The 26,332-nt window shown below is 43.4% G+C and overlaps 4 protein-coding genes across 5 annotated transcripts in view; 2 read left to right on the forward strand and 2 right to left on the reverse strand.

Moving 5' to 3' along the window:
* Positions 1 to 2,565, reverse strand: part of EIF3A (eukaryotic translation initiation factor 3 subunit A) — a 28,793-nt gene extending 26,228 nt beyond the window's left edge. Inside the window, exon 1 of the mRNA XM_048944050.1 lies at positions 2,403 to 2,565. Coding sequence (XP_048800007.1) covers positions 2,403 to 2,451 — 49 coding nt within the window. The 5' untranslated portion in view covers positions 2,452 to 2,565. The remainder of the gene's footprint in view (positions 1 to 2,402) is intronic.
* Positions 1 to 26,332, forward strand: part of INPP5F (inositol polyphosphate-5-phosphatase F) — a 949,391-nt gene that overhangs the window by 589,180 nt on the left and 333,879 nt on the right. The window lies entirely within an intron of this gene.
* Positions 3,992 to 15,889, forward strand: DENND10 (DENN domain containing 10). Its single transcript, XM_048944076.1, has 9 exons — positions 3,992 to 4,121; positions 4,291 to 4,487; positions 5,348 to 5,427; positions 6,244 to 6,392; positions 6,572 to 6,683; positions 7,049 to 7,149; positions 8,046 to 8,153; positions 8,724 to 8,818; positions 9,558 to 15,889. Exons 1-9 carry the CDS (start codon positions 4,076 to 4,078, stop codon positions 9,732 to 9,734), a joined length of 1,065 nt encoding a protein of 354 aa, XP_048800033.1. The 5' UTR covers positions 3,992 to 4,075; the 3' UTR covers positions 9,735 to 15,889.
* On the reverse strand, positions 16,171 to 26,274 carry SFXN4 (sideroflexin 4). Of its 2 annotated transcripts, XM_048944074.1 has the most exons (14): positions 25,892 to 26,268; positions 25,691 to 25,756; positions 24,412 to 24,486; positions 23,579 to 23,605; positions 23,432 to 23,486; positions 22,872 to 22,897; positions 22,212 to 22,262; positions 22,065 to 22,130; positions 21,894 to 21,962; positions 21,172 to 21,262; positions 19,850 to 19,965; positions 18,829 to 18,914; positions 17,674 to 17,788; positions 16,171 to 16,558 (listed from the first exon to the last, which is right to left on the reverse strand). In XM_048944074.1, the coding sequence occupies exons 1-14, from the start codon at positions 26,210 to 26,212 to the stop codon at positions 16,481 to 16,483; spliced, it is 1,242 nt and encodes a 413-aa protein (XP_048800031.1). In that variant the 5' UTR covers positions 26,213 to 26,268; the 3' UTR covers positions 16,171 to 16,480. The 2 variants fall into 2 exon arrangements, with proteins under 2 accessions (XP_048800031.1, XP_048800032.1); XM_048944075.1 differs by lacking the exon at positions 23,579 to 23,605 and having other exon boundaries at positions 25,892 to 26,274.

Raw genomic sequence — 26,332 nt, forward strand, 5'->3', positions numbered from 1 at the left:
GTTCCTAGCAGCAGTTTAAACTCACTGAGGGAATTTCAGAAAAGCTACCCTCTCTCCTATAATTTACACTGTTACTCTACCTTGGTGCTGCTTTTAGGCACTTACTGCTCAGCTTCATTATTTTCTATTTATGAAAATGAACTTGAAAGGCAAGTTTAATCTTGCAGCAGTGCCAGGCCATTTCAACCACCACATCTCTCAGTGGTCGATAACTAACTGGACAAAGTACAACATGAATTCATATTGTTCTGAGACTTTTAATTAACTCTGGCCAAGCAGAGTTCTTGCCAAAACATCAAATAATTAAGGCTAATTTAACACACGCTGTAGTAAAAGCACATAACAAAGGGAAGCTGAAGAGTCAAACACAGACCATGCCTCTGTGTCTTACAGCAGAAACATAAGTTATGGAAACAATTGTGACAGAGCAGATGTAAAAGCATCAGCCCCAGGAAAGCAGTGGGACTGGTATTTTTTCTGGTTTTTACATTATAGCACTAAAAATGCTAAAGGGTGTCTAAAACAGCAACTGAAGCTCTAAGCAGACTGGAACACCAGATACACCTTGATAACTACATCACTGTTAACCCCAAACCCTGCATTAAGGGGAGGTTTCAAACTGAGGAATGAAAAAAAGTATATTCAAGAAGCTGAAAAGATGTCCTTCACTATCCAGCACCTCCAGCAGAGAGCAGGATCAACACCATGAACAACACAGCTCTCCTCCAATCTGATCTGCATCTCTGACTACACAGCAGCACCAGATATTAACAGCCAAGGGCTTTGATCAACTATCTTTTGTAACAAAAGAGTCTTTTCTCCACATCTACATATCTGTAACCACTCCAACAGCTCCTACTTATATGTACATCAAGGTCACAGGGAAGCTGAAGCATAAAATACATGCTCACTTCAGTTCTGTGGGTAAAGCAATAAAACTGGAAACAGCACTGAACGTTCCAATTTGAAACATCAGTTTAACATATTACTGTGTTCTCATGATTGAAAAACATATCTTACGAATGATTTCTCTCCCTTTATTTTACTTGGACATGGTCAGAAAGAGCCCCTACTGTCTGCAAAGACTTGATACAGCTTATTATGTTCTCCATTCAGAATGTGAAGACTTAGGATTGTCAGCGTTTGTCTAGAAAACACCTCCTTTTGTTCCAGTCCTTACGGCCCACTCCTTCAATTCATTAGAACTTAGGAGGCTTATAGCAGTATGAGAGGTAGAAAGGTAACAATGCTCTTCAGTAGCAGCATAGCAGAAAGAAATGGTCAAGTGTTGAGAGAACTTCATCTGCCCATGAATTCTGAACTTGAACACAAGATAGTGTACTAGCATACAGGCATCTTTCCCAGTAAGAAGACAGCTAAAATTCAGCTCTGGCTTAGGAAACACTGGATCTGATATTCTTTTTATAAGTTTTGTGTGTATAGAAATTACTATAGAATGAATTTCAGATTAGAAATCTCGAGGAGATTCAGTATTTATTCCACACTTCTTGGATCTCAAGATACAAACTTACTGGATTGCATCCAATCCCCAGACTACCCACCCCTCCAGCTGTCATTTCCAGACCCGTACATCAGCTGTAATTTCTGGATGTCTGAGTGCACCACTCTGTACCAATGAATGGCACAAATCATCTTGCTAGGTGCTTAAAATAGGACACAATTAAGAAAAGCGCCAAAGCCATATATTTAGCCTGAAAGGAGACAGCTGATAAACACATCCACTCCAGCTTTATGCGTAGCAGTCAGCAAGAGGCAGCCACAGCGCGCTCCGACTTGCATTCTAATCCAGAGGCAAACCGACCTGCGCGGCGCTGAAGGCGTTTAATCACCAGCGCTCTCACCGGGGGCACCAACGCGGTGTGGGATTGCTAAGCGCGCAGCCAACAGCGAGAAACAGCGCCTGGGCCCAGACCGGTTTCATTCCCCAAAAGCGGGCGAGGCCGAGCCGGACGCAGCGCTGGGCACGAGCCGCCGTGCAGAGCGCGGCCGCAGCCCGTCGCCTCACTCCCCGCCGCCCTCCGCAGGCCCCGGCCCCACCGCCGCCCTCCTCCGCGCGGGGCCGGCCCTGCGCCTCCGCCCGCGGGGGCCCAGCCGGGGCCGGTAGGCGGAGCCGGGCCCTCTCCTCGCGGCCGCCCGGGCCTCCTCTCGCCTCGCGGCGCCATGCGGCGGCAGGCCCTGCCCCGCTCCCTGCGGCCGGGCGGCGCCTCGGCGCTCGCGGCCGGCCTCTCCTCGGCGCCGGGGCGGCGGAGGCCGAGGCGTCACACCGAGGGGCCGGCGGCGGGGGGCTCGGTATCCGAGGCCCTGCGCGAGCGGCGGCGCGGGGCGCGTTCAGGGGAGCGGGGGCGAAGCTGCGAGGGGTGGGAGCGGCGGCCCGCACTGACCGTTCGCCCGCTTCAGGGCATTCTCGGGCCGCTGGAAGTACACCGGCATGATGGCGGCGGCCTCGGCTCTCCTCACAGGGCGGCGGCGGTGGCAGCGCGCTCCGTGCTCAGGCAGGAGCCCGCGAGGCCGGAAAAGGAGGGCCCTGCCGCCGCGCGCGGTGACGTCGCCGGAAGCGGAAGTGCCTCTCGGGGGGGCGGGGCGTTGTGTGTGGAGGGGCGTTCTGTAAGGGACTGAGGCGAGGTGCTGTCGTCGGGTGTGAAAGATTGTTTTGACACGGAAAGATGGAGTAACGCTAAGACACGTGAATTGAGCCCAAAACTCCTAGCACAGCAGCAATGAAACGTACGAGGGATGGGATATGTGGGGTCAGTGGGTGCTAGAATGGGGCGTCTCCCAGCAGAAGCGTGTAGCGCTGCAGTGACATCCCTGCTGGCACCGCAGATGGAGCTGCGAGCACAGCCAGCTGCCTCCCTCTGGGTTCTGAGCTATGTCCAAGCATGATTTAATTAAGAAAAAGAAGAAAAAAAAAAAGAAAAAAAAAGTCCACTTATGTATATAATTTATACTTCCAATGCAGCCTTCCTTCAGCTATTCCTAGTGCTGAGCCAGCCTTCTTCTCGAGTTAATGCAATTAACATAATGCCCATTAAGTAAGACCATCACACGCTGCCTGCTGCAGCACAGCCTCATGCACCTGAAGCACACCCGTCTGTGCTGCTGTACCACCGCTGACCCTGCAGTCTCACAGCTCTCTGCAGTGAATATGCTAGCAGTGGGCTGCAGGTGTGCTACCATGTACCTCCTATTGTTTAATTGCATCATCTGCTATTCAGGAAGCCCACTCCACTTCTAATAAACATCTCTGAAGTTCCTGATAGCCCCCAGGAAGACAGGGAGCTGTTGGAGAGGGTCCAGAGGAGGGCCACAAAGATGATCAGGGGGCTGGGGCACCTCCCCTATGAGGGCAGGCTGAGGGAGCTGGGCTTGTTCAGCCTGGAGAAAAGAAGGCTGGGGGGTGACCTCACTGCAGCCTTTCAGTACCTAAAGTGAGCCTACAGACAGGAGGGGAATCAACTCTTTGAGAGGGTTGACAATGCAGGACAAGGGCAAATGCATTTAAGTTGAAGGAGGGAAGATTTAGGTTGGATGTCAGGAGGAAGTTCTTTACTGTGAGAGTGGTGAGGTGCTGGAACAGCTGCCCAGAGAGGCTGTGGATATGCCCTGTCCCTGGAGGTGTTCAAGGCCAGGTTGGATGGGGCCCTGGGCAGCCTGGTCTAGCATTAAATGTGGAGGTTGGTGGCCCTGCATGTGGCAGGGGGGTTGGAGATTCATGATCCTTGAGGTCCCTTCCAACCCAGGCCGTTCTGTTATCCTGTGATGGTTTTGTTCTCAAATGAAGCTACTGAGCTTTGTGAATACTGCCTTAACGAGGCTCGTTCAGCCTTTGGGAACAACCGGGCGTTTGGGCGCAGCTCTGCGAGGTCACTTCAGCGGGAGGGCGGCAGCGCAACCTCTGTTCTTCACGTCGATTGTCCGCCCCGTCTTAGAAAGCTGAGAGCTGTTAGCTGAGGAAGGAAGCAGCGCGCTGGAGAAGGCAGCAAATGGCGGCCCGGCGGGGCGGGGCGGAGCGGAGCGGGCGGAAGGCGGGCGGTGCGGGGCGCGGGGCCGGAAGATGGCAGAGCCGGAGACGCAGCTGCTGCTGGGCGTGGGGCTGATCGGTAAGGGCCGGGCTGCGGCGGGGCGAGCTCGGAAACGGGGAACGCCGAGCGACGTAAAGCGCGTGAGCTGGACGCGTAGGATGAGGCGCTAATCCGGCTGTGGTTAGGCAGTCATCTCGCTTCCTTGCTGCCGCTTGGCGTTCTCACGCTGCCCGTCTTTCCGCCTTAGAAAAAGACAGCAACGGAGATGCTTTGTGGGTTTGGTGTTATCCGTCTGTGACGGCTGAGCTGAGGGCTCTGTTGCTGCGGAAATGCTGCCTTACGGATGAGAGTAAACTGCTTCATACCTTTGTGTTCGGCCAGTACAAGAGGACGTGGTTCTACATCACCACGGTGGAAGTTCAAGACTCTCCAGCCTTGAAGAAGGTAGGGCTGGGCCTGCGGGCTCCTCAGCAGAGCACGAGGAAGACTTGTGCAGAGCTTCCTCTGCTGTTTAAATGCAAACACGGCGCTGCCCTTTTGTGCCGTGAGGTTTTGTATGTGTACGGATGCAGGTCCTACCCAGCTGTCCGACTGGCTGCTTTTGGGAAAGATTGAGATGAGTGGAATCCAAACTAAGAGCAATAAGAGTAAAAATGGAGATGCTACTATTTTAGCTATTGCACTTCAAGTTCATCCTTTTTTGTTTAATCAAAAAAGTTTTACAAACAGTCTTTCCTATTCCGAACTCTTATTCTTAGGGACCTAGAGTAACATTATTTAGATCCTTTCTTTTCCACTCCGTTAAAGAACAGAAGACTGAATTTGCTTCTTTATCTGCCTATTATAAAGATCATTAAGTTGTCTGTTAAGTTTCTTCCCTTTTTCTATTTCATCCTACACTGTTAAGGAGCAGTACAACGTGATAGTTTTGAATGCATACAGAATGTTGCAACACAATGTTCCTTGCCTTTCCTCAATCCGTAGCTCCTATCAGCTATGAGGCTGAACAATATAAAAACGTACCTAGTTCTGTCTCAAAGGCAGTAGGAGATGCTATTTAAAAGAAAGCAAACGTGTTAAGTACGTTAAGCAAATGATAATATGTCTTGATGGAGATGAGTCGCATCAGAAATCCATTAGCTCAGCCTTCTCTGCAGTTTAGTAACTTGAATCTACTGCTTTAACTCACTTTATTTTTATGAAAGCATCTTGTCTGAGTGCAAAATGTTCAGTATGTAACAATCGCTGTCCTTATGGGGCTGTTAAGTAAGCTGTGTTTTTTTCTATGTGTGTGCCTTACTCAGGTGACCCACTTCTCCATTGTTCTGACAGCCAAAGACTTCAACCCAGAGAAATATGCAGCTTTCACTCGGATACTCTGTAGGTCTGTATAAAAGTTGTCTTTCAGTGATGCTACATATGTGTTTTGATCTCACCAAGGCAAAAGATTAAATGTCATTATGTTGTGTTAATACTTGTTCTAGCAATCTGCTGGAAATTCAGTCCTACAAACTGAAGCAGATTATACAAACTCTGGAGTTGGGCTTGATTTGAGCTTATCTTGAGCTCATACAGTAGGTGTTAGAAGCTTCAGGCCTAGTATGTTTTACCAGCAGTGAATAAAGTTTCAAAGGTGATACAACTTTGTGTCTAGCTGGAATTGAAGGTTGGTAGTTAATTGACCTTAACCTCTAAATTAGGCTACAACGTCCCTTGTTGCCTGATAGACAGCTAACAGTTTTGTTTGTGTTTAGTGAATAGTAAGGACGTACATCTACATTTTTCTTTCATCATTTAGCAAAGAGTATGGGAGAATTTTTAATGGTATGTGGGTAGTAGACAAAACTAGTCAAGTGCTCTGCATTAATATTAGAAGTTGCTATAGTAGTTGTTTTTCTGTGTGTGCAAGGAATCCTTAGTCTGGACACCTGCTTAGGCCTTACTGTTACACATTTCTATGTTATTAAATGTTAGTTCCTTTGCAAAACAGTGCACTCAAAATAGAAGTTAGTCGTTGATCCTAAAATACAAGTTTTTGTAGGCATGTCAAGAGACTCCTATTTTAGTATCTAGAACTTCAACCAAGTGTCCAAAATAAGAATTCTTGCCTAATGGATTCTCTTTGCAATACAGTCATTTTATTCATGTGGCTGCTGGTACTGGTTATGGTCCAAAACCCAGATTCTTTCTGTCTGCACAGAATCTACTTGAAGTATGGAAGTCCTGTGAAAATGATGGAGAGTTACATTGCAGTCCTTACAAAGGGGGTCTGCCAAAGTGAAGAAAATGGATCCTTCCTCAGCAAAGACTTCGATGCTCGGAAGGCTTACCTTGCTGGTTCCATTAAAGGTTAACTAATACCAGAACTCTAATTTATTTTGTACAGTGTAATTTACAATCCAATTTTAATATGCTCTTCAAGTAAATAGTGTGAAGTGTTACCTGTATTGTTGTTCTTGAGCTTCTTTAAACAGATGAAATCATCACCATGTATATTTTCTATAAAATATTCTTCCATTCCCTTTTAGATATAGTATCTCAGTTTGGGATGGAAACAGTTATCTTATATACAGCACTGATGTTAAAGAAGAGAATTGTGGTGTACCATCCTAGGATAGAAGCCATCCAGGAATTTACCAGGTGCAGTATGACTTTGTCAGTCCCTCCCCACCTACTCCTAGAAGTCAAACAAATCTTGAGTTTTCATTGAGAGTGCTCAAATTTGGGGGGAAAAAAAAATCAGAATACATTTAAATATATTTATTGAAATCCCCTTAGATCCCTTGTAGGGCTTTAGCCATTGTGCTTAGTTAAGACAAAGAAATTTAACTGGGTAATGAATGATAAGTTCTGCTTGCACTGATAGCAGAAATCTCTGCAGTTAGTGTATATGTGTACTGAGACCTGGCCATGTTAGTTCTTCCTTATGAGTTGCCTTTCGTGTTGTGAATCTTTAGTGCAGGTACAAGTGTACTGTGTGTCAACTACTGATCTCATCTCCATAGGACTTTGCCTGCTTTAGTGTGGCATCGGCAGGACTGGTCAGTTCTTCATTCCTATGTACACCTAAATGAAGAGGAAGTGGAAGCCTTAAAAGCCTGCACAGGTAGTAACGATTCATTAATAAAATATGAACCAAACTTAATTTCGCTTTTTGTTGCTGCAGGGTCTTACAGCAGTGCTCTTTGGGGCAAAAGTGGATATTGTACTGCTATTGCTGTTGTTCCAAAGTAAACTATGTGATTTTCTTCAGGAAAAAAAAAAAAAAAAGCAAATAGCTAAGCGAGTATGTTTGAAGATAACTGGTTAATTTGGTGTTTTTGGATGCATGCCCATCAGCCTGCTCCTAATGCAGATGAAAAGAAGCTTTGAGGGTCTTCTGACGTTACGATCAGAGGGATTAAAAAGCCCTACTGTTGCACAGCAGCAATTCACTTTAGATAAGCTATTTGTTTTCAAACTTTTGCATGCAGCTGGTAACTTCATTTTTAGCATTTTCTTTTCGGTTCCTAAGTCTGAATTTCCAGATTATTATTCTGCAGGAAGAGGCCCTTTGCCTGTATGAAGGTTAACATGACACAGACTGTGGCAGGTACAAGGCTTCTCTATACAGCATAATGAACAAGAACACCAGTCATCTTCAGTATTTCTTCTGCATTACTAAGAGTGTTTGTTTCAGCTGACTGCCTTTCACAGAGAAAAGTTGTTCCAAGCTTGCTCAGCTGGTGTGCTATGAAGAAGAAATCCTGCTGTTTTCACTCCTCAGTTGTAATCTAATAGTGACTTAGTGACAAGGGGCTCAAGTGGATATTCTTTTAAGGAAGTTGATGGGTTTTTCACTTGCAATTAAAAAATTAAGTAGTAAAGCAGGAGTTTAACATTTCAAATTGACAGCCTTTTTGTATTACATGTAGTAGCAGGGGGTTTCCACTATGTCTTGGAATTGTTTTTATTTATCAAGCAAGACTAAAATGATAATGTTAACAAAACTCTGCTCTCCAGGTTACATTGCTGGATTTACAGATTCTGAAGTGAACAGTAGACCAGACCTCTATGATGTGTATGTGAATTTGGCAGACAGTGAGATCACCATTTCCCCTGTAGTAAAAGGTTGGTTGCTCTGAGTGTTTTGGATCTGAGGTCTCTTTGTCTTAGAGTTGGTAGTAACTACTGAACCTAAGCAGTCTTAATACTTGTGCCAGACTGATTCTGAAAGTGTAACAGGGAAGATCCTGTCTTTCTGTTTTATGGAGGCCTTGGCATGCTGGAGAAATTTGGAATTTAGAAAGACGTGCTTTCACTTCCAACAAATGTGTAACTGAGATTTGAAAACGCTTATGTTTAGTAATTACATGGGAGAGACATTCAGCTGAGGATTACTGAATGCAGAGATATCGCATGAATCTTTAGAAAAACATTGCCTGAAATACTTGGAGATTGGAAACTGTTTGAAAGGGAAGCCTGTACGTGCTGGTCATCTTGCTGTTCGTTGGTACCTGCTAAAGGTGGACAGTTAGCATGTGCCAGCATGGCTGCACCATTTCAGGTTACTGCCTTTACAGATAGATACCACGTGGCGGGGATGAAGAGGACTCTTTGTTTTGCCTTGCTTTTCAGATACATTTCTAGGTAGTGCAGGAATGGTCTTTTTTACATGAATGTGTTCTTTTTCTTGTTTAGAGGCAATGACAATGGGAAAACTTCACAAAGAAATTGGGCAGCTAATTGTTCAATCTGCAGAAGATCCAGACAAATCAGACAGCCAAGTTATTAAGGTTAATTTTTAATGTTTTTTGCTTTTAAATTCACTTAAATTACTTGTATCACATAGTATCTGGCAGGAGCAGGGGAAGCAGCAGGAAGGTGGTTACTGGGAATTGGGCTCATGTAGAGTCATGTGCAGTTTTGTACCCTTTACTTTCTTACAAATGAGCATTTTTATTCTCCAAACAGTTGTAAGGATAACCTGTTTGGTTTATGTTATCTCTTGGGTAACCACATTGCTGAAGAAACTTCAGAAATTTTATGGAGTCTGAGGCTTCCAGTGAGATGAACCTTGCAGTGTTACCCTATGGAGCGTGTATTTTGCTCAGTACATTGTCAATTGTACTATCAGTACCTCTGAATGACTTCTACTGATATGTGGGTTCTCAGCTATAAAATCTATTCATTTATTTAAGTTTTGGTTTTTTGTTTTTTTTTTTAACTTCCTGCCCTATTCAATGGATTACTGCCCATTTCAGTATTGAGCAGCTTAATCAAAAAAGCTCAGTTAGGCCAGGGAGAAGAATCTATGGAGTGGCTGTGTTCCATCAGCTGCTCCTTTCATCAGTATTGTACCAGAGAAGAGCTGCTGCAAATTTGCAATGGAATAAATAGGGCCTTTATTCAAAATTAACTATTTGTCTCATTTTCTTTATTCCTTATGATTTTTTTAATAAGAGTTAAAAACATGTAATACCTCATCCCTTACTTCTGGTTGCTTAATTTTTTTTGTTGTTGTTGTTCTTTAAGGATATTTCTCTGAAGACAAAGGAAATCTTGTCTACTTTAGCCTCACTTACTGAAGTTTCTGATGGCAATGAAAAACCAACCCTGAACTCTGAAGCTCTGAAACAAAAGCGATTTCCACCAGCTACGGAAAATTTTCTTTTTCATTTAGCAGCTGCTGAGCAAATGCTTAAAATCTGAGTCTGATGCACTTCTGGACTATGGACCAACTCCAAAAGCTGTCTTGGATGTACAAATAGGAATACCTGATTTTTTTGTATGGAAAAATTAAAAGTGTAAGAGTGAATGCCATATTTACCTTGATGTAATGCAGAATATTGGAGCTTGACCTGGAGCATCCAGAGGTATATCTGATAACATTCCTGTTGTCACCTTTCCCCAACTGTAACTTTGTGTGTATGGTTCTTGCATTTCATGTTACAACATGGATGTTTATACACGTAGCATGGGCTCGTGCATCCAGGCTGTGCCAGGTGTTGTAGCAGCCGTTTGTCTTGCGTGTCCCCAGTGACAGACAGCTCTGACTTCTCTCCTTGTGTCTGGAACACAGGGTGCAGCATGTGTGCTGTAAAGCCAGTGCGTTTTGGATGTGCCTGTCTGCACAGGGATGTGCTGGACACAGAGTTGTTCTGAATGCTCATTCTGGGCTTCCAGGTATGTCAGGTTGTCATACTGCCTTTGCTGTGGACTACCTGATACCTGGAAATCCTAAATAAATGGACAAGTTCTCTTCTTTCTACTTGAAAGTGTCTAGGTGTAGAAGAAGGATGTCTGGGAAAATCTGATGTGGTAGCCTTATTATGTAAAGGAAGAGGTATTTTAAAGCTCACACAGGAGTTGAGCACCTCTTTTGAACTCTTGCCTTACAAGTTTTTCCCCTTTCACTCCGTCCCACGCCTCTGGTGGAGGGAAAAGAGGACAGGATTGCTATATGTAAACTGGGGCTTTCTGGGAGGCAGCAGACAAGTGCTGCTTTACAGCTGAAGTCATTTTAGGAGCTGTTGGGGCTCTCTGCTGGGAAGAATTAAAATTTGCCTTCCTGTTTGGTTGCATAGCTCTAACTCAGAAGTTTTGTTTGTTGTTTTTCCTTGGAGCAGCCTGAAACTAATCTGTAACGTTCTGAGAAGAGCTTAGGTTCTGTGCAGGGGAATGCTGTGAGCCAGGCAACCTGTCTTCCTCCAGAAATGTCCATAAAAATAACTAAATTCTGCAGTAGCACTTTGTTATAAGAAAAAATAACCTTTTTTTCTGGCTTTTGTACAGATGGGCTGTAGCATGTGGTTTTACCTAGAGATTTTATACTGATAATTAAAACTGTAGTTCTCAATATTTATGTTGTTTAAGAAATTGGATGTTTGCTATTCTGAAATTGTTAGAGGTCATCACTAACTGTGTGCAAGCAATATTGGTTTGGAAAAGGGTTGCCCTTTTGCTATGTATCATACTGCATTATGAAGATCTGTTTTAGTGTGGGTGAGGAATGTGGCATCTGTGTATAAAGTGGCTGGCTGCTACAGTCAGTGAATGGAAGTGCTTCAGAATAAACCCCTATTTTCAGGGGTATCAAATTCTACCTTAAATACTCACTCTGTGGTTTACATTCTGAACACAGGAGAGCAGTGTGTTTTGTTTTATCTGAGAACGAGCTGCCTTCATTTACCTTCAAGTGCTCTGCAGCATTTTCCCCATTTGGCCATTAAGGTGGTGTGATGGGTTTGGATTTGTTAATTTTTCTCTTTTTAATGGTTCTTCATTACTGCTGTTTCTATTCTAGGGCTTCTATAGCAGTTAGAACAGCACAACTGCAAAGTTACACTGAAAATTCTCAGAATCTGCTTTAAGGTCTGCTGAGAAAAACCTGATTTTTTGTCAAGTCCCGTAATGCCACATTGTAATTGCAGAGAAATTCAGTTTCTTTTTACAGAAAGCCCTGCAGGTGTCCTCAGTAAGGTGGTGTGGGGTTATGGGCAGCCACAAAAAGCAGAGAAGCTCAAACACAAAATGAAAGTTTCTCTTTTTTGTTTTGTTTTTTTTTTTTTTTGCTTTCTTTTAAAAGCAGGAAGGCCTCAGTTTTAGATCTTGTATTCTAATACTTGTGTGACACAAATGAACTATAATTTTGCACTTAAAGAACTGGACTCATAGCATGCTTATGCTTATTAAAAACAACAATCCTGACCAGCCTAGCCTTTAATTTATGTGAATTTATTTCTGAGTGCTCACAAGCTGTAGCTCTTGGTTGTGCAATGCTGGGGTTGGAAATGAGGCTGCTGCTTGGGTGGAAAATGCACTACTGCTACAACTTCAAACAGTTTTATCATCTTCTGTTGGTTGTCCTGGTTTAAAATATAAAATAAAAAGTATTGGCTTCCCTCAGCTTCAGCACTTTGAGAGAATAGTGCTAATCTGCTTAGATTTTCTTGGTAATTGTTTCTTCCCAGGAGCACGTTGGAATAAAACTTCAGTCTGGAAGGTCAGGGAGAAGTTTCGGCTTATTCTGCGCTTCCCTCTGCCTAGGATGCACACCAGCTGAGACTTGGGTGTGCTGCTTTTGGTAGGGAACAGTCAGATGACAGTTTTACTTCCTCCTCCTAGAAGCAAAGACTGTGCAAGATGAAACTCTCATGCAGACCTTCTCATCTTACTGCCTCTCTGTCCTTGGATCAGTGTGAAATGATGACCGATGGTTCCTGTTGATTTGCTGAGAGATGCTGCTCCCAAAGGCGTGCAGCACTTGGCCAAAAGTAAGGCTTTCTGATTCTTGGAAGTTGCAGTGCAGTTCCTTCCTCAGGTGAGGAGGGAGAAAACGTGCTCCGTGCCTTACCCATTGCCCTTGTGATTTCTGTACTGTACAATCTCATCAGATCTTCACTACGCTTGCAAAAACAGTGGTAGATGGTGAACAAAGCCAAAAGCCTACAAGGGAGAGCAGGATTAGTAACCAATCCTTCTGGTTGCAGTTTTGCTAATTAAGTTAGTCCTTCAAGGCAAAATGTGTGTAATTTCTAGTGCTGTCATCCTTGTGGTTTTGGTTCCTGGGATAAACTGGTTTCCATATTTCTTCTGCAGGCAAATATTAGGGGGAATGTTCTGAACGAGAGCAATGTAATGCTGAGTAACCTGGGAAGGAGTGGCACAAGATGTCTTTAGAATTTCTGTGGAGACTCCAAAGATGGGACCACAGTGCTTTTCTGAGCTGCACAGCGTGTGGTGTTGCTGGTATGGAAGCAGCTGCTGAGCAGTGCAGGGTTCCCTCCTTACCTGCTTCTTTCCTTCCTCCCCTATGACCTCCACGGAAAAGCAGCATGGCAATGTTACAGACTTGTAGGATAACCACAGGGACACCAGCTCCAAAGGAGGAAATGCTTTGATCTCAGTATTTCCAACAGTAGGAGTGTCTGACGTTTTATTTCTTTGAAGCTACTTTAAAATGACACTGAAGCCTCATTATATATTCCTGAATTTCAGGATGACAAGCTGGGTAGGTGGGGAACTGTCAGCATATTGCACTGAGACTTAGGTTTTCCTTGAAGCTGGAAGCTCCCGTCTACTCTAGTTTACCACACCTTAAACTGGTTCCACTGCTACATTGCCACTTAAGACAGCAGCCGATGCTGAAAGCAGGAGGCAGCAATGCTGAAAGCAGTCTTGTGCCGGTGTGTTGTTAATGTATTCCAAGTCATAAAGCTGTGGGTGCTGACTCTGTTCTTCAGTCCCTCAAATACAATGCACTGCTGCTTGTCCCATCTTGGTCCCCTCGCATACCAGGTGTCTGGTCCAGCTGCTTCTAGTCCCAGTCTCATCATGTTTTCATTTCAAGATCAAGGAAGCCAGGGCCTTGTCAGCAATGTATTTTGCCTACCTTGATGTGGGAAACAGCTGAATCACCCTGGCTGCCAATCTAGATGTCAGGTGCTTGCCTCTATCTTCCAGAAAATTCTAATTAGGGAAATGGAAACATTTCTGAGAATGAGGGAAAGAGAAGATATGTCTAACAACTCCAAGGGGGTTGTGTTTAATACAGCAAACAACTTGAGCATTCAGTAATAATGGGCAGCTGTAATAACAGACGTTATTACTGGACTTATTCCATAAACCTTACTCACAGAGATGTGATGACATTAATTTGCTTCCAAGTGGGGTGCCAGACAATTTATGGCTTGTCTAGTTACTGTGACAACCCAGCTGATGAATGTGTTATCTTCAGATTTGTAGGTTTTGCTCTATTGTGGATTGTTTTGCTTTTGCTTTGATTGCATTGTGCTTTACAGAACAACTGTTTACTTCATCCAGTCTGACACGGATGTTTGTTTTTAAATGAGGGGAGGTATGAGCTTTCCTTGGAGTATCAATTAATGTTTACCAACAGTATTAGACTCCCTCGAGGTTTGTCTTCACCATCTTACTGAAATGGGATTAATAGAGAAATGGGATTTTAGAGAATTTAACTGTAGGATAGTAGCTGTGCTAATTAAAGATTTTGAAGGAGACCAGCACATCATTGCTTGTGGGAGGCAGGCTGGACTGTAAGCCTGCTCCTAAGCCTCTGCACAACATCCCAGAGCAGCCAGGAGGTGGTATGCAGGGAAAAGGAACAGGACAAGCCTTTCCCTTAGTGCCTTCCCAGCTTGGGAGTGCTGAACTTGATGCAGTCTTTTCTTCCTGCATCTTCCTCTGGCTGCTGTTGGTGGTGACATATGGCCAGAAGGACCTTTGGGCTGATCCAGAGCAACTGTTGCTGTGTTCTTGACCCAATGGGCTTTTATGTACCTAAAAACGTGACCCACAAGGCAAATACTGTATTCAGAAGCATGAATATAAAGATTTGGGTTATTTATTTTGGGCTTCATGGTGCTTTTGAGTCAGTAGGTGTAAATGAACTTCTAAGGTATCCTTCTCTGTTAACTTGCAAATTGTGGCCATACCACCTTCCTGAAACAGCTTTACAGTGTGCTCCCCTGAAGTTTCAGATCCATAGGATGTGTTCCTGCTCCCCTCCTTTGTTTCCTTGCCCGACCTTTCACTGGAGTTAAATTGAGAGGGGAAGGCTCAGAAAGGCAGAACTTGCACAAAAAGCTGAATTGAAAACTGTACTTCCTGCTTTTGTTTTGTGGCAAAAGCACAGCACCCTTGTTTTCCTGCAAGAAAGCAGGCCTACTCTTTTTCCTTACTTTGCTCTATGCTGCTGTCTTACTGTAGGGACTAAGAGTGGGAAGCTATTGCTTTCCTCACACCAAGAAAAGAAATCTAATCCTTCAGCAATGGGATAGCATTTAATGCACTCTGAGGAAGTTTACTACAAACATTGAAGGTAGTACTTGTGAAAACATCTGTCGAAGTGATCATTAATTACATTACTTGGTGCATTGCTTGTCCTTGTCACGCAGAGCCTTAGGAGGAATGCCTTAAATTACAGCTCCCATGACCTTAAATCTATTTCTGCTATGACCCCACCCATGGTTATCAGCACCACTGGGTCTCTACCAGTTGTGGAGCTTTCTTCTATTTTGTTCCCTAGGAGAACAGTCACAACATCAAGCAGTATAACAGCACCTGCGCTGTGTCAGACCAAGGCTGTTTTCAGACAAATGTCTCAGCCCGGTGGCCACCAGAAGCAGACACAACAGGAAAGCAAGAGCAGGCAAACCCCTGTTACCCCTTCTGCTCTCCAGTAGTACTGGGTTTCTGAACTTTGTCTTGTTTTAGATTAATTTCCATTAATTTAATAATCCTCAATGGATTTTGTTTTCATGGAAATGCTTATTTTAAACATGAGTTCCAGTTACTTCACTTAGTGGAGTTCTGAAATTTTAATAGCAGGGTTTTAGGTTTAGCTTCTAACTAAAGTTTGACTTTCTGGAGCTTTTCCCTGATAACTCATTGCCCACTTTAATTTCTGAGACTGTTTCCTTTATGGATAACCACAGAGCACTGAGCTGAAGCTTCCATGAGTTTATCTGCTGCTAGCCTTGAATTCTACTCCAAGGGTCAATGGGACAGCCTACAGCCCAGCAGTGAAGGCAGATTACCCCTCTGCCAAACTCATCATCTTTCACACGTGCTTTTGGACATGTATTCCACCTGTTTTTATATCCAGCATTGCCAGCTCTCTTTGCTAACATCTGCTATTGCTGCACAGATCACCAGGCTGATAATCCTTATGCTACATCTTAAAAGACAGCTTTTTAGTTTGGATCAGCAGCCAACCTGCAGAAATGGAGATCCCTCATTGTTTGCTGTGAAGTCACAGGACTTCCCTTGGCCTTCAGTGGAAAAAAAAAACCAAACAAATTTTAAAGCTCAGAGGGCTCAGGCCTCACAACTCCTTCAAGGATGTTGAGAAAATTAGGAGTCACTCTGGAACCTGTTTTGACATGCAATTTTTGAACAGTTCTTCAGCAACTCCATTCAACTACAGTAACATTGCTGTCAGGGTGCTTTGCCTAATGTCACTTCAAGGTTTAACTTATTCATGTCTTACAATGAAATTGTAAAAAGCTTTCTGCAAAGAACCAGCTTGATTTTCTCCAAAGGACTCCTGATAGTACTGCCTTTACAATTGTGTTCCTGGAAAGCAATGTGTCAAAAGCTATAGCAACACAGTCAAATAATAAAGTCTTGTATCAACTGATCAGTCCTTTAATCAAGAAATCAACTGTGTGAGAAAGCATACAAAACAGTTTGAGATGTTAGAACAACGTTCTCTGGTACAGATCATGTTTACAGCATTAAGTTATGTGCACATACTTCTCTGGGGGACTTGGCTTGCAAAGCCATTTTGCAGTGCCTGCCTGTATGTACACCAGTTCTGGTTTGTGTGCCACCACAAATTCATGATTCGTTCAGTCACTGATGTTGACTGAATTTGTTGAGAGATTCAGAATTCACTTTAATCAAAACCCACATTTAGATACAAAAGCCAATCTCTAAATTCCTCTATTGTAGAATAATACTGTTTCTTCTGTAGATGACAGAATTTCTGCTTCAAGTTCTTCTCGTTTTATCTGAAACATACAAAAAACAGAATGAACACCATCATAGCCTGGTAAGTCTTCACTACTGTATTGAACTTTGCACAAGCCAAAGCACTGTATTCAGAAGCAAGAGTAAGATGTAATTTGTGTTTGTTTTGGGTTTCATGGGTCTCTTTGTTTGTTATGTGGTTTTCTGTTTCTTTCTCTTCTCTGACATTTCTAAATATACAAACACAAAAGAGGAAATGTGTTTTATTTAAAGCTAGAGGTATTCCCAAGATCTAAACACAGCTCCAGCGATATCATCTTTGCTGATTGTATTTGGGTGACTCACTAAGGGGATCTTCTATCAGGGACTGAGCAATTAGGAAACTCAAGAATAAACAACTAGCCATATTTTCAGCACAGAATTTCTTATAAATCCCCTCACTTTCATCTGGTTTACCCTTGTTGCTGCAACAGATTGAGCAATCCCTAAAAGTAATAAGATGCCAGTATTTTTAGGCCAGCAAGAACAAACACTGGCAATTACAAGAGCCCCATCTGTGATTTTCTGAGAATATTCACACTGCTTTAAGGGAGAGGAAACTCAGAAAGAAAACCCAAGCTCTTCTCTCACTTGTCCTTTTCCAACCCCCAAGGTTCCAGTGCCCAGTTCCTCCCTTTAAAACCTGTCAGCAGGTTCCCCCAGGAACAGGTTACAGACCTCACGGTTCAGTAAGGCAGGCTGAAGAGATTCTACCTGAGTTGGTTTACCTCTCTGACTGGTACTGACTTCTACTGAAAATAAAGATTATCATCTCAACCCTTGTTATCTGCAGCAGGATTGAAAAGCACCAGGAGACCCTTGAGTGTAATCTGCAAGGCAGCTCTCCTGACCTTGCTTGCTTCAGACTGTTGTGCAGGCGATACATCTACACTTTCCAGATGAAATGTAAGTGACATACAAGCAATCCTGGCACAGCAAGTCCTGTAAGCCTCTGTGTAGTATATGGGCAGATTCTTTGCTGCCCCCTTTTAGATGCACTAACCATTTAAACACTACTGATTTTTGTTATGTGGCCTTAAAAATCACCGACTGGAAACACAAAAATGACTGTTTAATATAACAATAATCCTAAACCAGTTTATTTCAAAGGACTTACCTCACCACACTGCGGGAAGATGGCAAATGAAATTGGTAACATCCCTGCCAGCACTGCCATAACCAGAAGCATCCTCAGTGAAGCCAAAGCACGTGGAGTTCTTGTAGTGTTCGCTCTGCCAAAGACATTGAAAAGATAAATATCTCTCTGGCCTTGAAAAATAACCTGACAACGAGACCAAGGTGCTGTTTTAGTAGCTAAACTAGAAAAGCAATAACCTAGGCTTATGAATCCTAAACATGTAATCCTTATCTCCTATGGTTTTAATCCTAACTTCCTGTTCTTTGCTTCATATTCAACTGCAGCATTTTGCAGGCCTTAAGTAACAATGTAAGATGGAGGAAATAAGCAGCAAGATCAAAATGACAAAGCAAGTGAAGGTGTATTCACATCTTAAAGCGTTTCAGTCCTTTGATGAAGATTTTTCTTGGAATATCCTCATTCCTTTCAGACTCATTTCCTTTTGGCAATCCTACCTTGCCTTGTACAACATTACTCAATTGTTTTTTTAATTTACCAATTTCTTATTTTATTTTTAGTGTCTTCTGATAATAGAAGTCCTTAACTTAACACAGGGGACAGAGAATTTATTTAGGCAGTGCAAAATCACCAGTACTTTTACATAGCACAGACAACTCCCATCAAAAGTTCAGGGCAGATTAAAAGTTCTGATATAGCATACAATGAGTTATTCTTATGAAATAAAGTTTCTACATGTTGTAAAACAAAGAAAATGTTTTACGGTGTATGGATGGCTATTTGTCAAGTGGGCATCTAGTTTTAACTGAAAATTCAAATATTATCTCTTCAGAAATGTCAAATCTAAGCTAAGTGCAATGAACAACCTTGACATCAGGCATTGCAACTCCAACCACAGTTATGGAACCTTGGTGCTGGGAGAGCACAGACAAATGGGAGAACAAAGGAAATGCTCATAGAGACAACTTCCTGCAAGCCATCAAAACACAGATGCTGATATAAGGCTCACTGATTTACCTAAATTAATCACTATCTGAACAGAAGCCTCCCACCTAGTCCTCCAAGGCAATTAGTATCCTGGAACCAAAAGAAAAAGTAGGCAAGCAGTAACAGCCAGACTAAACATCAGAACACACATTGACCAAGCACATCCAACTCTTTTGAAATACCCCTTACCTTTCCACAAAGTGCATAAGTGCAGCTGGCAGGAAGAACGTTGTCCCAAACAAGATTCCTCTTGATAATGCTGTTTCTTTAACGGCCTCCAGGAAGGGCAACAACAACAATAAAAAAGGCATTAAAACAGTGATCTCTATGGCCTCAAATACCACATGTTTCTGTGAGTAATTTTGCCTTGTACTCTGCAATTTCAAACAACAAGGAAGTGAAGGATAAAGATCATTTGTTGGAGAATTGATTGAATGGAAACTAAACTCCTACATATGGAAAGTGCTCCATATGTGACTAAGAAACTCCTTAACAAAGCCATATTGAGTTCTCCAATTCAGATCTACTTTTTTGTTTGTTTGTTTTTAAAGTAATGCTGAACTCTTTCTGACTGGTCATACTCTCTGGACATGCTAACTACCTTGTGTGAGATATTCTCTCTGTAGCTCTTCACAGATCCTTATGCTCACTTAGCTTTTTCCTCCTCTAATGCATAGAAAAGGAAGGTCACTGACAGCACACAAATATGAATCTTTGTTTAATTTCTTTAGACAATCAAAGAAAGCAGAAAATACAGAACCAGAATGGTCAGCAACTGAAGCTTGAGCATAAAATGCATCATCACATTGCAGATCAAGAAGTTACCCTTTGAGAGGCAGAGCCTTTAAACAGTATTCCTGCTCTGGATGACACATGTACTATTTACTATAAAGAGCTTTTCTCTGAGGTGTGCTGTCAGAAGAAACTTGAGCAGTCTTGCCTCCTTCCGAGGTGAGCTGGAAAGCAGGAAAGCCTGTGCTGGTGTTCTGTGGTTTAACTCTGGTGCTTGGTACATTGGCTTGGGGAAGCTGCCTACCCTTGGGGACACAAGACAGATGGCAGCCTGGTTCCTAGCCCAAGCCCAGTCCAAGATTCAGTACCTGATGTGGGATTCCGCAGTTTAGTACAGCAAACTGTCTCTCACCACAATGTTTAGATGTAAGGAGGAAATGAAAGGCAAGTCAAGAGAGGCCTCCCACACCTTGCCTACCTTCTCACCAGCCTTCTTTGACACTCCTACAACCTTGCCATTCCTGTCCATCACTTCAATTCCATTCTCAAATTCTGCGCTTCTCACTGCTACCACAGTAAAAGCACTCATGAAGCCTGCAGAGTTAAAAAGGATTTTGCTTTAGAAGATCCAGTGAGGGTATCTCAATAACTATATTGTGTACATTTCATATTTCCAGTTCAACAGTTCACAAATGAATTACCTGGCTGCTTAGGAAGAGATTTCCCCATAAAATCTAACTGAGATCTTAATTCTTGTTTCAGAAGCTCGAGCAAAATGTTAAGGCATCATTCCCAAAAGATGCATTGTTATTATGGACAAAGATGTTCCATCATGTCATTGTGTGTCTCAGTCACGTCTGACAGAGCCCCAGATGGATCCTAGATGAGAACATTTTGGTCTCCTCCAGATCTAACTCCACAAGATGCTTGTAGATGATCAATCAATCGATCACCCACAATCAGCCACTGAAAACACAAACCAAAACCACTGGCACTTTTAAAGGCTGTATTAAAGGAGTTAATCTATGTGGTTTTCCCTTCTAGACTAAGATCTAAGCATAACAGGACAGTCTGCCAAACTGACCTTGTTTGAAATAGAAGATTTCTCTCTTTATTGAGCAGCTCTGCCAAAAACTAATAAAGACATCAGTGTAAAACATGGCATTTTTCAAATGCTGGATAATAATAATCAATAACCCTCAGGTTTCTCTCTCCATTTAAGAAAATTGAAGCACATTTTAAAATGGGTCTCATTCCCTCACAAGGTTAATGTAACCACTCTCTCTTCATACACTGTCAGCAGTTACACAGCCAGCAGCAGCCACAACATGAGTAGGAAACTATGCCAGTGCACAGCTAGAGCTGTGCTGCACTCTGGTGTCACCTATGTGCCACAACAGGGCACCTATGTGCCACCAGCTCCAGTGCTACTGCACTGATCCCTCCTGGCAGTCCGGGTAGATTCAGGAATAATATCCAAGTTCATCCAGGCAAATTAAAATCAATACAGGGATGCAGTTGCTTCACAGAAATAGTTGTATGTCACGCATACAAAAATCAGGAAGTTGCTCTGCACTTCTAGAAGTGACAATCAGTACGCATCAAATAAATGTTGCTGCCTTGATCAGTGAGTGTTAATTCCCATAAAGGGAATTAACAGAAGGACAGTACCCAGCAAAGGCAGTCGAAGAAGGGGGTAATAGACAGCATCCATGCAAGGGCAAGAAAATCCTACTGTCAGACCGAGGCAGCAAACAGCCCTCAGATCTGCTACATAATGAATAATTCCTTTCTACTCACCTAAAAGAGGAGCAGGTAGAAGCCTTTTGACAACTAGATTTGTTACTGGGCTCTTCAACGTGTACCGGTCCATAAAGTAAAAAGGAAAAGCCTAATGCATTGGGAGGAAACAAGCACTTTCTATTAGAGAGAATGTACAGTTTTTCAGTATGTGCAACAGCCTAGGAAAATAATTCTGCAACTTGGTACTTAGATACCATCTATAAAACCAAGCAAATTATGTGATTTAATATTTCAACAAAATAGATATGCTTTCTAGTTACTAAAGGTTTTTATGATCACACATTTCTATAAGAAAATCTATAAAACAATATAATAAAAACTACTAAACATTGTTACATATGACAGTAGTATGAACACAGAGACTTGGACCAATTTTACCAGCTGTTTAGAGCGAGACAGTTATCTTTGACAGCACAATATGAGACAGCAACTACAGCAACACATAGAGCTGCTCTGTGTTTGTAAACTCTGGTCACTTCCTCTCACCACCCATTCTCTAGTAGTGTTAAAAGGAAAATTAAGAAGGACATCACAGGAAGCAACAGAGGAAGCTGAGTAAGGCATAGGCTGATGGATGAAAATTCTTGTTCTCAGTTGTTCTTGAGGAAGACATCAGAGTAGAGCTTTACAGGGCTATTCTGAAGGATTGTGGCAGTGTGGTTATCTCAGGGCCTTCTCAGGAGGTATTATCCAGAAAGCAATCATAAACAAATACATACACCCAGAAGTGCTGCATAGGAAACGGCTCCCACACCAAGCAAGATTTGCTTTTGGTGAAGCGAGTTCTCCTAAGGACAGAAGAAACACGACTACATGAGTACACTTGTGAATCACTTTCAAAATGGTCCTGTGTAATGAAAATGATCCCCAAAATAAAAATAAATACGTACTTCATCCTTAGTGGTACAATTTCCATTTAACAGGGTAAATCCTGTGGTGTATGCATGAAACGCAAACTGCAGAAAGGAGAGATTATAAGCAAAAATGAATTTGGAACAGAGACAAGAAGACTTGTAAACGTAGGAAGAGGCAGTTACCTGACAAAGAAAAATCTGTTTTGCCTGCAGCTGAAGCGACGAAGACATGACCTAAGAGGAAAACCCCACAGGAAAATTAGTCTGATGAATCTAGGAGTTGTTGGTGAGCAGTGGCTGCCTACAGCATGAAGTGTGCTGCTGTGTGACTGGTTGTGGCAGTGCCAAAGGCTCCAGTGAGTGCCAGAAGCCATTTACCTTGACTTTAGGCTAACACGCTTTCTTGAAACAGATGTGATATACTCACTTTGTCTACCCAACATAAAACATAGACACACAGAGTGATTAAAACAATTGAGCAAGATGCTTTCTTACTCAAAGCAAAAGTTGGATTTGTGCCTGTGAAGTTTAAATAGAATAAGTTAGATACTACAGATGTAATTAAAGAAATAAAGGAGTCAGGGACTGACAGGTTTTATTTAAGTAAAAACTAGATGTAACGGACCTCCTGTTAACATTTTAGTAGTTACTTCCCAACTCCTCCAAATCAGACAGAGAATAAAAACATCAGACCTTCCTTGAGGTCTCACCAAGCTATCAGTGTGAAGCATCCTCAAAGAAAACACAGCTGAGATGCCTAAAACTTCCCATTCCCTTTCTCAAGAATTTGACTCTGGAAAACGTAAGCCAAGTGGTGCACTGGTACTTCTCATTGTTACTTACCAATGGAAGAGTTACAGGCAGGAAAGCTAAAAAGAAAGAAACCTTTATTTTAGTAACAGTAACTACTGCGAGTCCAGATTGGATTTATTTATTTATATATTTTAAACAGAAAATTTCCTAGCTCCCCCTCCTTTAGTTTCAGCTGTCAATAAAACACTTGTTCATCAAATAAATGTAAAAAACAATGATAACCTTTGTCTCTCATTCCTCATTCAAGAAATGAAAGCATCTGGTCTTGGCTTATAGCCAAAAGGAGTCCCCATGAACCCCAATCACAACAGCCACTTGGAAACTGTATGACCAACAAACTGCACGACTACTCAAAGAGACACTGGCAACAAAGGCTGCCACAGCCCTGAGTGCTCATAGAAGAATGTTTATTTTCAAGCAGACTGTAGGAATAAAGAAGTCTTCAAAAATTAAGAGTGCAACTAACAGGCATAACAGTCCACTTGGTTCCCATACAGAGAAAAGCACCACTGTGTGGTATTGCATGGAATATTTACTATCTGCCATCCCCACCGATGCTTTAGTTACGTGCTTCTCTGAAGGAAGCTCACCTGGAGGTCTGAAGAAAACAGGAATTATGCTGCCTGTATCAGGATGTACACTGGCCTTAGAAGAAGAAAAAAAAAAATTAGACCACCTGTTCCATACTTAAATAAGAAAGAAAAGAAAATTGATTTCTAAGTCGTTTGGAAACTTACCAGGCTCAGCAGGAAGGCTTGTTTTGTCTAAACAATTTGAGAATCAGGTTAGTAATGAAGCTTTCAAAAAGCATGACTGAAATCTTGTTTCTAAATTTCCTACATCATTTTTTTCTGATAACTCAGTTTTATGCAGTGTTGTGTGTTCACATCCCTTTAATTTTTTCCCTAACATTTCTCCCCACATACTTTGCTGAATATAATCTAGTCACATCTCATATGCTATTAATACTAAACACATACTATAGCAAGTAAATTTTAAATAAGCCAGCATTCAGAACAGAAAATAACAACACTTAAATATGGCTAAAAGCCTAAAGACTTATTGTTAAGACTTGGGCTTTTCTACAACCACTGAATATTTCGGTTCTCCTTTCAGGCTCTGCCACACAGGGTACAAAATGCCATATGGATACAGCAGAGTCTCCACTGAAACAAAAGCAAGACCCTTCTAATGAAGCACCTTCAGCACTTCCTCCCAGCAACTCCATGAGGAGGTTTCCTCCCCAGGTACTGCTACTGCTCATTTCATGAGAGGTGAAACCAAACCAACCTGCGCTCTGTATGATGATACAACACCAAAAACTCAAAATGCGCTCTGTAACTATTTTGCACGTTTTGCATGTTCTCCAGAATGATTACACTGAAATTTGACAGCAGTCATCCAAAGAAATTCCTTCCACATTATAGAAACATTTCTGTTGTAAAGAGGTTTTCTTGTATTATCCCTTGTTACCGAATCTCAATATTCTGTCTGATCTTACACTAACATCGAGTATTTCAATCATGAAAAAAAGACATCTCTATTTTCTATCAGTTGTGCCCCAAGATACCTGATGATTCTGTAGGGGCTCACTTTGGGTCTTTTCATTGTTTTCTAATAATAACCGGGCTCTTCTTATTTCATCCTGTATTAGAGAAAAAAAAAAAAAAAAAAAAAGAAAACAAACAAACAAAATAACTCAGATTTCAATAGTCTAGAGTACAGCATATCAGCTGTGATACTATAAACACAAACCTGTGACATCAAGCCAGTACACCCATCCCTCTCAAGAGTAATGAAAGCAATCATGAAGTATGCTGGCAAATTCCACTGCCAACCCTTAAATGAGGCTGGGAAGGGGTGAATCCTGGCTCCATCCCTTCCAATCACTCAGCAGCATTGCATGCACCTGAGCTCCCCTGGGCTGGCCCTGCCTTCCACCAGGTGCTCAATCACTGCTTCAAGCTGTGACAGCATTTCTGCTACAGCTGTCTAAACAGGAAGTCTCCTAGGAGGCTTTATGAGATGACTGGAGTTTTCTTCAGCAGGTGTATCTCTGTGTGTAACTGCGTATCCTAACGCAAGGAGGTGTGATCTTAGCCCTCCAAATTCCTGAATGTACTACCAAAGTTTACTTTGGTGTTCATATATTTAGTGTACAAGTATTAAATTAAATTTCCTGTCATATCTAACACAGATGGAACTACAGAAGGACACTGTTCCTGCTACCTAACCTGAACCTCCCCTGGCACAACTGGAAGCCATCATCTCTCATCTTATTGCCACAGCCTTCTTGTAGGGCAACGTAGAGTGCAACGAGAACTCTTCTCCAGATTAAATCATCCCAATTCCCTCATCCGCTCCCCACAAGATCTGAGTTCCAGATCCTCACAGCTCTGTTGCCCATCTCCAAGCATCCTGCGGGTTCCTGATGTCTTTGTTGTAGTGAGGGGCCCAGAACTGAGCGCAGCACTGAGGTGCAGCCCCACCAGTGCCAATACAGAGGAACGGTCACCTCCTGCTCCCGGCTGCACTACTGCTGGCTCTGGGCAGGACGCCGCTGGCCTCCTCGGCCACCTGGGCACACATTCAGCCGAGCATCAACCAGCACCTCCAGATCCTTTCCACAGCGCAGCTTCCCAGTCACTCTAACCCCAACCTGCAGCAATGCATGTCACCGAAGCGCAGGACCCGGCGCTTGGTCTCGCAGTCATTCTGTGCTACAGAGAGCCTGCAGACGAGCCGCGCTCGAGCACAATTCCCTTCTGAAGGACACGTGAAGGAGCATCAGAGCGCTCTGCAGCGCGCAGCACCGCGCACACCCGACAGAACGGCACCGCAGCACTCACCGCGGACTTCAGGAGGTGCAGGGGGTCTAAGACATCCGCCCACAGAAGAAGCCTCTGCCAAAAAGACTGCAGGAGACACGCGTGTGGGTGACGCCGTTAATGGCGCGCTGCCCGTTCCGAGGAGCCCCGCGGCCTCTCCCTCCTCCCGCCCGGTCCCGTCCCACGCCCCGCGGCTCGCCCTGCTGCTGCCCGCCGCCTCACCGGGCCCTCAGCCCTCCAGAGCCGCAGGTTGGCGTCCATGGAGCCGCGGCACCGGAAGGCGATGCCGGGGGACGGTCCGATCGCTGCACGCTCCGCCCGGGCCCGGCCGGGGCTGCGAGGATCCGAGGTGCGGCGGGAGCGGCTGCCGCTCCGGGCGGGTCGCCGTCCTTCTGAGCAAAGGGAGCGCGGGGTAAAGCGGCGAGGCTGCCAGAAACGCCCGCGTGTGTGCAGGAAGTTAAAGGGAGCGAGCCGAGGGAAGGGAACCACGCGGCCTGGTGAAGAATGGCGCTCCAGCCATGGGAGCTCACGTACAGCTGCCATCGAAAGCACTGTCAGGTTGCTCTGTGTTAGCGCAGAGGCTCAGCTTCACATACGGTAGGTGCAGGAGATGAGTTTTATTGAAAAACGGCAGGGGTACTTGGGGTTTTATAACAAACTGAA

Source organism: Lagopus muta, chromosome 5 (genome assembly GCF_023343835.1).
Source record: "Lagopus muta isolate bLagMut1 chromosome 5, bLagMut1 primary, whole genome shotgun sequence".
In the NCBI taxonomy this organism is placed as follows: Eukaryota; Metazoa; Chordata; class Aves; order Galliformes; family Phasianidae; genus Lagopus; species Lagopus muta.